This window comes from Globicephala melas, chromosome 6 (assembly GCF_963455315.2).
Source record: "Globicephala melas chromosome 6, mGloMel1.2, whole genome shotgun sequence".
Taxonomy (NCBI): Eukaryota; Metazoa; Chordata; class Mammalia; order Artiodactyla; family Delphinidae; genus Globicephala; species Globicephala melas.
In genome coordinates, this window is record NC_083319.1 from 82,024,006 (window position 1) to 82,035,609 (window position 11,604).

The 11,604-nt window shown below is 41.5% G+C and overlaps 1 protein-coding gene across 4 annotated transcripts in view; it reads right to left on the reverse strand.

Moving 5' to 3' along the window:
• FRMD3 (FERM domain containing 3) overlaps window positions 1–3,026 on the reverse strand; it is a 314,195-nt gene extending 311,169 nt beyond the window's left edge. For 2 of the 4 annotated variants that reach the window (XM_060301068.2, XM_030832772.3), the window contains exon 1: window positions 2,462–2,786. In XM_060301068.2, the coding sequence (XP_060157051.1) occupies window positions 2,462–2,608 (147 nt within the window). In that variant the 5' untranslated portion in view covers window positions 2,609–2,786. Of the gene's footprint in view, window positions 1–1,638; window positions 1,660–2,461; window positions 2,787–2,953 lie in introns of those variants that run through there. The other 2 variants (XM_060301071.2, XM_060301073.2) reach the window with 2 other exon arrangements.
• Between the last annotated feature and the right edge of the window lie 8,578 nt (window positions 3,027–11,604).

Consider the following 11,604-nt stretch of genomic DNA (forward strand, 5'->3'; position numbering starts at 1 on the left):
CCCTAGATCCTATGAAGAGCCACAGCAAGTGACTCTTGGCATCTCCTACTGGAACTGGCTATCAGGCTGCTGACACTGAGCCATTACATTGTTTGTTTGAAAGGGTTTTTTATTTTTTTGTCAATAACCACCCAAATTATATAGTTTGGAAAAGAATATTTAAAAGCTATTGTTTTGCAAAAAAAAAAAAAAATCCATAACTCACATTGTGTGTGGGTTATAGAGGGAAGATCTGTGTAACAATTTACACTCTCTGAACTTTGTGATTCCCTAAAATGGAGGAAAAAGGCAAGCAAGAAAGGAAAGACAGGTGGATTCCCCAGGGCATGTACTGGTGACTCCAAAAGTTTCTTTTATTAAAATTAAAAAAAAGCATTTTGTCCTCACCCTAAACAAACAGAAAGTTTTTTGTGACCTTATGCTCGGAAGTGTAACATCCATTCCCAGGTTGAAATATTCTAGGAAGGTATAAGGTCCAAAATTATCAAAATAAAATCTTTTAATTCATTTTAATTGGTTAAATGATAATCACCATTTGGGGGCAGATGTGTCTCCAGATAAAACACTTGATTTTCTTAAGCAATGCCAAAATCAACATTTTGGAACATAGCATTTTAACCTCTTTGGCATCAGTTGGGCCATACAAACTCTAACGTTCCAAATTGCTATTAGACTGGCTACAATTTATTGTTTTCCAGAACACCAGGCAATGCATACATGTCCTTTGGGGACTATTTATCTATTCTAAGGAAGACTTCCTCCCCCAAAGGGAAAAACAAACAGTGGTGTCAACTCCAAGTGGGAAAGGACAGGGCAGAGAAAGGGCTGAGAGAGCCCAGGAGAACTCAACAGCTCCACTCTCTGCCACTGGTTCCTTCATTATCTACATATGCAATATGGGTTAAAGTTCTTGTATACCCACTTTAGGACTTAAAGTAAAATGCACAAACTACTCTCTCTGAATCACAAGACACTACATGCCAAATGTTTCTGTGCAACCCTGTGGCAACAGAAAAACTGCCTATCTTGCTAATCCTTTTATTATTAAGTTTAGCAGCAATGCTTAGCCCAGAATGAAATTCAAGATCCTCCAGGAAAGTCAGTGGGAGCCTACTTTCCTGGGAGGTCATAGGGCACCACATTCCTCCCTTGAAACTTATCCAGTTGTCAGCTCACAAATTAGTTGTCACTGTCCCTATGTCGCAAACTCCCACAAGAAATGAAAAAAAGGTGGGGGGGAAGACCATTCATTCATTCATTCATTCATTCATTCTTGGTTAACACAGCCCAGAGGCAGATTCTTGCCCCTGGGAGACGTTGCTTCCATTCATCTCTCACCAGAACGGGGGTAGGGTGCCCAGTATTTTTAAAACAGCTCACTCTGTCCTGGAGCCTCAAGACTCAGCTGTGTGAGAAGAGGAAATCAGAGAGATAAATAAGTAAATAGATTTAAAAGTCAGAAGCCAATAGTGCTGAACCCTGACATGACCTTTCCAGGTTGTATGTCCCAAGTGGGTCTTGCGACAGGACACATACCTGCCTACGTATACATGCACTGAAAGAACACACACACACACACACACACACACACCCCGCTGCAGCTCACACTAGATCTGCTGCAAGCCCAAAGGCACTTACTACCCGAGGACGGGGTTGCCAGCAAAGCTGCCTTCGCCCAAACAACTGTGGCCTTCTCCAACTTGGACGAGAGCAAATGTCCACCAATATCCCAAAGGGCGCTTTTTCCCGGAACCCAGGTCCTGCAGGGTTCCCTCCCTGCCGGCCTCACAGCCCTTTTCTTTTCTCTGAAACACTCAGATTTCACACGATTCCTTTCGAGGTAGCTCCAGTCCGCGCAGCGCGCGCCCCATCCCTTAAGGCTGGAGCCCGGGGCTGCCTGGCCTCTCTTCAATCCCGGGAAACTTCGCCGCCGCTCCACGCTGAGAAGTAAATGCCACCGGTAGAGGGGAGGCAGGGAGACGGGGCAGGTCCCTGGGACTGAGGGCACCTTCGGAGCCCGGGCGCCGGAGAAAGAAATGAGTGAACCCAGGCTGGTGTATGCCTTCTCCACGTGGAGGAAGGGAGGAAGGAAAAAGTGGGCGACATGCAGGTACCCCTCTCGGCTCTCAGAACTCATATATCCCGACGGGGTAGGGAACAGAGGGGTTAGAGTCCCCCAGGAGGCAGCTGCCCTGCGCCCCCAGCCTAGGCGCAGCGAGACTTGAGCGCAGCGTGTAAGCCAGAGGAAGGGGCCCCGGGAACGCAAAGCGCGCCCCTGGTGCCTGCGGGGCACAGTGCCCCCATCCCTGGGTAGGGCTCCCAGTCTCAGGGGGCGGAGGAAGAGGAATGTGGCTTTCTAGCAGGCCCCCGACTGGGTTCCTCGCCCCTGCCGGCGCACGCCCACCCGCAGAGGCCCCCCAGTCCTGCGCCCGGCGTGTAGTCCACTCCCTCGCCCCAGCACCTGGATGTGGCAGGAGATCTCCGAGTCGTCCAGCAGCCGAATGGTGCATTTCATCTCCTGGCTGAGCGATTTGATGCTGGAGCTCCGAAAGTGGATCATTTTCATGGTCCTCCTGCCTCTCGGCACACAGTGGCAGGAGGCGAACATGCACCGCGGCCCGTGTAAGCGAGCGAGAGGCTCCGGGCCGGCGCGGCGCTCGCCCGCGCGGACACACACACTCGCTCACGCACCGTCCTGGAAACCCGGGCGCGGCTCAGCCCCGGGACAGCAGCGGCGACGGGCGCCTGCGGCCACACACGCCGAGCGGCCGGGGCGCGGCAGGCGGGCCCCTCCCTCTCCTCGCTCCCCTCCCTCCGCTCCCTCGCCTCCGCCTCGCCCGCTCCTTTCCCCGCCTCCGCCCCTCGCGCGCGCTCCTGCGCCTCCCTCCGCCCGGGCTCGCTTGCAGAGGATGCCCCGAGCCCGCGACCCGCGGCTGGCGCGCGACGTACTCACTCCCACTCGCGAGGAGCCGCGGCAGGAGAAGGCGGAGAGAGGGCTAATGCTGGTGGCCGGGGCGCCCCGGCAGTGGCCTGCTCCGCCGCCGCCGCCGCCTCTGCGTCAGGCTGGGCCCGGCAGCCTCCTCCCTCTCCGGCCGCGATCACTCTGGCTCCTGGTCGCGCACGTCCCTGCCCCGGCTCCCCCAGGCGCCCGACAGCGCCCTGCTCTGCTTGGCCCCAGGGACCTGGCGGCGGGCGGGGGGTGGAAGGCGATCCTGACCTACACCCGCAAGGAGGATTCCCCTGCGGGAGAGGATTACTGGACCAAGAGCGAACCCCGGGAGTGACATGAGGCCCTTGCCCGGCTACAACGGCAATAAGGCTAACAGTCACAATCCCTGGTACTCATGGGGATTTTTGTAAGCCTTTATTTTATTTAATATTAACTGAGAGTCAACCTCCTTCTCTAAGAAATTCAGAACCTTCCTTAAGCAATTTCTCTTTTTTGTCTCCCAACATTTCACTTCGATCTCTGGTAGCAGGACCTTAGACCCGAGCAAGAGGGTCCTTATCCTGCCCTAAGGGGGACCCTTAAGGGACTTCACTCCAGTATGAAAACTACAACTGGGATTGAATCATCTCTCCCAACCCAAAGAGCAGATCTAAGATAGCCTAGAGATCAAAGAAAAGTCACCACGCAAGACAATCCAAGCTTTTCTTTTAAGGCTACATACTTGTCTCTTCTTACTGTAGCAAGCTTTCAGCTCCAAAAGAGTCAAGCTCAATACCCCAAAATTGTTATCTCAAATTTCAGGGAAGTCGAATAAGGACACTAGGGAAAAGGACAGAACAGAGGTCACCCAAAGTGGGATTGCAAGCAACAGCATTTTGAGGAAGTGAGAAGAATCTGAGATTGGCTGTCTGGTCTGGTTTGGAAGGCTGAGATTCAACAAGTATAATGTGGGCTTGGGAAGCCCTTGGAATACATGAAAAACAGCTGGGGAAATTACCACATACAGTCACCTGGAGTGAAGTACCCATTGAAGACAAGGCTTTGGGAAACCGAGTGGCCATGGTCATGAAATAAAATGAAGAGCAAGAGGAATTCAAAGAATGAACTCAAGAGGTGAGCTTAAAACTGGGCCACTTAAAGAAAAGCAATGACACACTGAGTCCTAAATTCTCAGCTCACAACTTTTTTAAAAAGCTGTATTCTTTCTATGACAGAGCTAAAAGAATTTTTTATTAATTGAACCACAAGGCTAAAAAGCAAACTCAAAATTTTTTCTACAAGTTGCCAGATTACAAAGTCAATTGAATTATCAGCCTCACCGGATTTCATGTGTGAGAGATAATTATCATCAGGAAAGACTGGGAATCTGGGAATAGAAATGGGGCCATAAAGGAGGATTTGGTTAATTCCTAGTAACTCAAGCCCCCAAGTCCCTCTTGACAGCAGAAGCAAAGCCTCTTCCCTTATCTAAAAAGGCTGTTCCTGCGTTGTTTGAAGACCCTATTCCGACCTCACCTGAGGCAGTTACCCTGGAAAGGGAAGACAATCTCCTTGCCACCTCTTGCCCACCACCTCTGACTACTCTCACTCTTAATACTTGAATCAGATCCAGGCACCCATGGAAAGCCAGTTACAAAGTCAACCCCAGGAAGAGAAAGAATTACAAGGTTTTGCTAATTTAACTTGAAAAGTATGTGTGTAAATAAACCTAAAGTTGTTGATTTGAGTGCACTTTTCAGTGACTCTGGTTTCAATGTACCATCTAAATAAATTGACTGACTTTTGGACTGAGCTAAATGAAAATGAGAAGGAAGAAATCCCCCAATATTTGTATAGGAAAAAAATCCAAAGAATCAAGGAGAAGGAAATACTGAAGTGGATGCTCATATGTAGCCAGTTCACTTCTCTCGTAATCATGGGTCCTGAGGGGGCCTCCACCACAACTTTGGGAGAATCATTGCTGAAGGAAGCACGGCCATCATTGAAAAGTACCACAGTGTTTGTTCTCTGTGACCAGGGGTGCTTTGAAAACCTCCGCAGTTAAAAGGAGCTCCCTGATTTAAATGGAGATGATTGGAGCCTGGATTAGCAGAGGACAAAGAGTGGTACTTAACTTTCGGTGCCCAGGAGGGCACGGAGACAGTCATGAGCAGTGGGACCCAAATGACTTCAGAGTGATGTGACCCACAGGAATTTGCTGATCACTAGACATCCAACTAAGGTCCTATTTGATCTGTAGAACAGACAAATTTTCTAGGTCTGATAAACAAAAGCCTGACTAAAACTCCCCTCCAAAAATTTCCAAATCTGAACCTGTCCCTACAGACAACCAGAGGCATTTGAGTAAATGAAAAATGGATCCACCTGAGGAGTGAGAACATTGGCCACAGCAGAGAAGAACTGGCAAGGTCCAGTTCCTAATAAAGAAGTAGCAGTGGGAGAGATGTCTCATGCTCAGCGGTAGAAGCTGCTGCTCCTTACCGAAAAATTCCCAACCCATGGGTCATAGCACTTTGATGAGCCACAAATGGAAAACAGGTGGCCTGGCCCCACAAGCTTGATGGTTGTAAATATTGTGCATTGGGTTTTTAAAAAGATTTTTAAGCATTTTTACAGCCATTAAAAATTGATGATTGAAAAAGAAATACTTAGGTATAAATCTAACAAAATATATACACATTCTATATAAAAACTTTGATGAAAGAAATCAAAGAATTAAATAAATGGAGAGATATTCCATGTCTGTGAGTAGAAAGACTCAACATTGTTAAGATGTCAGTTCTTCTCAACCTGATCTATGCAATGCGATTCAAATCAAATCCCAGAAAGTTATTTTGTAGATACTGACAAATTTATGCTAAAGTTTATTTGGCAAGGCACAAAACCCAAAATAGCCAACACAATACTGAAGATAAACAAAGATGGAGACTGACACCACCTGACTTTAAAACAGTATAAAGCTACAGTGATCAGAACAGTGTGGTACTGGTAAAAGAACAGACAAATAAATTAATAGAACAGAATAGAGAGCCCAGAAATAGACACACACAAATAGCGTAAACTGATCTCTGACAAAAAAGCAAAGTCAATCCAATGGAAAAATAATAGTTGTTTTTGTTGTTTTTTTTTTTTTCTAACTATCCTTTTCATGTGCTGGAACAACCTGATATCCATATGCAAAAAAATAATCTAGATACTACTCATAAAAATTAACTCAAAATGGGTGATACAGCTAAATGTAAAATGTAAAACTATAAAACTTCTAGAAGATAATGTAGGAGAAAATCCAGCTAACTTTGAGTTCGGTGATGACTTTTAGTTACAACACCAAAAGCATGATAAGTTGGACTTGATTAAAATTAAAAACTTCTGCTCTGCAAAAGACACTGTTAAGAGAATAAGATAAACTACAAACTGAAAGAAAATATTTGCAAAACACATATCAGACAAAGGACTTGTATCCAAAATGTACAACAACTCTTAAAGCTCAAAATAACAAATAATCCAATTTTAAAATAGGCAAAAGATCTTAACAGACACTTCACTAAAGAAGATATACAGAAGGTAAATAGACATATGAAAAGATTCTCAACATCATACTTCATTAGATAATTGCAGCATTAACTATATTGAGATACTACTTCATACCTATTAGATAGCTAAAATCCAAAACACCAAATGCTGACAAGGATACAGAGCAGCAGGAACTCCCATTCATTGCTGGTGGGAATGTAAAATGGTACAGCCACTTTGGAATACAATTTGGTACTTTCTTGCAAAGCTAAACATAGGCTTACCATACAATCCAGCAATTGTGCTCCTAGGTATCAACCCAAATGAGACAAAAACTATGTCCACAAAAAAACCTGCACACAAATGTTTATAGAAGCTTTATTGATAATTGCCAAAAATTGGAAACGTCCAAGATGTCCTTCAATAGGTGAATGGGTAAGCTGTAGTACATTCATACAATGGTATACTATTTAGCAATAAAAACAAATTTTTAAAAATGAGCTATCAAGCCACAGAAAGACATGGAGGAACCTCAAATACATATTGCTAAGTGAAAGAAGCCAGTCTGAAAAGGCTACATACTGCATGATTCCAACTATGTGACATTCTGGGAAAGGCCAAGATGATAATAATAGGGGAAAGCAGGGGCAGGAAGTGGGGAGGTAGGATATACAGAAACTCTTTGTACTTTCTGCACAATTTTTCTGTAAACGTGAAAGTGCTCTTAAAAAATTAAGGGTATTTAGGGACTTTACTGGCAGTCCAGTGGTTAAGACTTCGCCTTCCAATGCAGGGGGTGTGGGTTCGATCCCTGGTCGGGGAGCTAAGATCCCACATGCCTTGCGGCCAATAAAACCAAAACATTTAAAAAAAAAAACAAGTAATATTGTAACAAATTCAATAAAGACTTTAAAAATGGTCCACTTCCAAAACAATCTTAAAAAAAAGAAATTAAGTGTAGTTAAAAACAGATCAGGGCTTCCCTGGTGGCGCAGTGGTTGACAGTCCTCCCGCCGATGCAGGGGACACGGGTTCGTGCTCCGGTCCGGGAAGATCCCACATGCCGCGGAGCGGCTGGGCCCGTGAGCCATGGCCGCTGAGCCTGCGCATCCGGAGCCTGTGCTCCGCAACGGGAGAGGCCACAACAGTGAGAGGCCCGCAAACCGCAAAAAAAAAAAAAAAAGAAAGAAAAAAAGATCAATCTCCACCATGTGAGGACACGGGGAGAAGGCAGCCACCTGCAAGCCAGGAAGAGAGCTCTCATCGGGAACCCAATTGGCCACCACCTAATCTTGGACTTCCGAGCCTCCAGAACTGTGAGAAAATTAATCTCTATTGTTTAAGCCAACAACAACAAAAAATGATCATTGAAAATATTTTGAACACCATTTATATGGCTCCTTCTATTAAATTCTTGCATTTAGTAAATGTTATTTGGCGGCATATAACTCCATGCATTGTTGACTTGCCGCCAGAGAGCACCAAGCAGTAGCAACATTGCCTAGCACCTGCCTATTAGACCATCACAATTCATCTGATGGTTAATTTGGTTTTAGTCAGTGAGATGATTTGCCTTTCAGATGAATGTAAAATATTTAGTTTTCTTGTTAAATTAATTTTCACAATTTTTCAGTTAACGTAAAAATATATTTGGTTTCTCATTGTTGGTATTATTTGCTATGAAATGACTGATTGATTTTCATTAATTCTTTCCATTGTTGCTTCTTGCTTTTCATTTTTTATTTGCTTTTGAAATTTGCAATTAGTCAAATTCAGGTATTGCTGGAATTTCTTTGTATTTCTAAAAACATAAGAAGAAACATAATGTAATGAATTCTATTCATTAAATGTATCTTTGCAATTTCAGGAGATTGATTTTTCAATATGCTTTATGCTATATGAGGGTATTAATATTTATATTTTGAGTACTTTTTTCAGAATTTTTGTTATTTAAGTGAAAATTAAAGTCAATTTTTCATTTTATTTACTGCATACTTCATTGCTTTGAATTTTTGATGTTATTAAATTTTTTGTAGTAAAATACAGATAACATAAAATTTACCATCTTAAGGGTACAGTTCAGTGGTACTAAATACTTTCATAATGTTGTGCAAACATCACCACCATCCATCTCCAGAACATTTTTCATCTTGAAACTCTATACAATTAAACAGTACTCTCTATTCCTTTTCCCCCCAACCGCCAGCAACCACCACTCTATGATTTTGACTACTCAATGTACTTCATGTAAGTGGAAAAATACAGTATTTGTCTTTTGTGACTGGTTTATTTCACTCAGCATAATGTCCTCAAGATTCATCCATGTTGTAGCATATTACAGAATTTTGTTCCTTTTTAAGGCTGAATATCATTCCATTGTATGTATACCACATTTTGCTTGTCCATTCATCCATTGATAGACATTTGACCTGCTTCCATGTTTTAGCCGTTGTGAATAGTACTGCTATGAACATAGGTATATAAATACCTCTTTGAGACCCTGTTTTCAATTCTTCTGGGTATATATCCAGAAGTGGAATTGCTGAATCATATGCTAGCTCTAATTTTAATTTTTTGAGGAATCACCATACTGTTTCTCACAGCAGCTGTACCATTTTACATTCCCACCCCCAATGCACAAGGGTTCCAATTTCACCACATTCTCTCCAACACTTGTTGTTTTCTGGGGTTTTTTGATAGTAGTCATCCTAATGGGTGTGAGCATCATAGTTTTGATTTACATTCACCTAAAGATTAGTGATGTTGAGCATCTTTTCTTGTGATTACTGGACATGTATATATCTTCTTTGGAGAAATGTCTATTCAAGTCCTGTGCCCATTTTTGAACTGGGTTGTTTTTGTGTTGTTTAGTATTTCTCTATATATTCTGGATATTAATCCCTTATCAGATACATGATTTGCAAATATTTTCTCCCATTCTGTACGTTGCCTTCTTATTCTGTTAAAAATGTCTTTTGTTGCACAATGTTTTAAAAATTTTATGAAGTCCAATTTGTCTATTTTTTCCTTTGTTACCTGTGGTTTTGATATCATATCCAAGAAATCATTGCCAAATCCAATGTCATAAAACATTCATCCTATGTTTTCTTCTACTAGTTTTATTGCTTTAATTCTTATATTTAGATCCTTCATTCATTCTGAGTTAATTTTTGTATACGGTGTTAGGTAAGGGTCCAACTTAATTCTGCATACCCAGTTTTCCCAGCATCATGTGTTGAAAATACTGTCCTTTCCCACACTATGGTCTTGGCATCCTTGTCAAAAATCATTTGACCACATATGCAAGAGTTTATTTCTAGGCTCTCTATTCTATTCTGTTGGTCTTTATATCTATTACGCCAGTAATACACTGTTTTGATTATTGTAGCTTTATAGTAAGTTTTGAAATCAGCAAGTGCGGATTCTCCAGTTTTGTTCTTCTTTTTCAAGTTTGCTTTGGCTATTCAGGGTCCCTTGAGAGTCTGTATGGATCTTAGGATGGGTTTTTCTATTTCTACAGAAACCATCATTAGAATTCAGATAGGAACTGCATTGAATGTATAGGTCACTTTGGGTGACATTATGCTATCTTAAGAATAGTAAATCTTCTAGTACATGAACATGGGATGTGTTTCCATTTATTTATGTCTTCTTTATTTCAGCATGTTCTGCAGTTTTCATTGTACAACTCCTTTGCCTCCTTGGTTAATTCCTAAGTATTTTATTCTTTTTCATGCTATTGTAAATGTAATTGTTTTTGTAATTTCCATTTCATATTGTTCATTGTGTATAGAAATATAACTAATTTTTGCATGTTAACCTTGTATCCTGCTACTTTACTGAACTCACTTATTACTTCTAACAGGATTTTGTGGAATCTTTAGGGTTTCCTACTCATAAGATCATATTATCTACAAACAGAGGTAAATTTACTTCTTCCTTTCCAATTTGGATGCATTTACTTCTTTTTCTTGCTTAACTGCCCCGGCTAGGACTTCCAGTACAATGTTGAATAGAAGTGGCAAGAGTTGGCATGCTTGCCTTGCCCCTGATCTTAGAGGAAATGTTTTTAGTCTTTCACCATTGAGTATGATGTTTGCTGGGTGTTTTCATATATGGCTTTTATTATGTTGAGGTAATTTCCTTCTATTCCTAGTTTGTTGAGTGTTTTTACCATGAAAGTTTGTTGAACTTTGTCAAATGCTCTTTCTGCATCCATTGAGATAATCCTGTGGGTTTTTTCTTTTATTTTGTTAATTTGGTGTATTAGTTTGATCACTTTTCATATGTGGAATCATCCCTGCATTCCAGGAATAAATCCCACTTGGTCATGGTATATAATCCTTTAAATATGCTGCTGAGTTCTGTTTGTTAATATTTTATTGAGGATTTTTGCCAATGTTCATAAGGCATATTGCTTTGTAGTTTTCTTTTCATGTAGTGACTTTGGTTTGAGTATCAGGATAATGCTGCCCTCATAAAATGAGTTAGGAAGTGTTCCCTCCTCTTCAACTTTTGGAAAAGTTTGAGAAAGACTGGTATTAGTTCTTTAAATGTTTGGTAGAATTCACCAGAGAAGCCATTAGACCCAGGCTTTTTGTCAGGAGATTTTGATAACTGATTCAATCTCCCTACTATTTATGGTCTATTCAGATTTTCTAATTTTTTGTGATCTAGCCTTGGTAGATTTTGCATTTCTAGAAACTTGTCCATTTTATCTAGATTATCCAATTTTTTGGCATACAATTGTCCATAGTACTCTCTTATAATCCTTATTTTTAGAATCAGTAATAATGTCCTAACTTTCATTTTTGATTTTAGTAATTTGAGTCTTCTCTTTTTTCTTAGTCTGTCTAACTAAAGGTTTGTCAATTTTGTTGATCTTTGCAAAGAATCAAGTTTCAGTTTCATTGATTTTCTCTATTTTTTTTTATCTTTTATTTCATTTATCTTTGCTCTAACCTTTATTATTTTCCTCCTTGTTCTAGCTTTGGGCTTAGCTTCTTCTTCTTTTTCTTGTCCTTTAAGTCATAAAACTAGTTTGTTGATTTGGGCTCTTTCTCATTTTTTACTATAAGCATTTATAACTGTAAATTTACCCCTACCACTGCTTCACTGTGTCCCATAAATTTTGATATGTT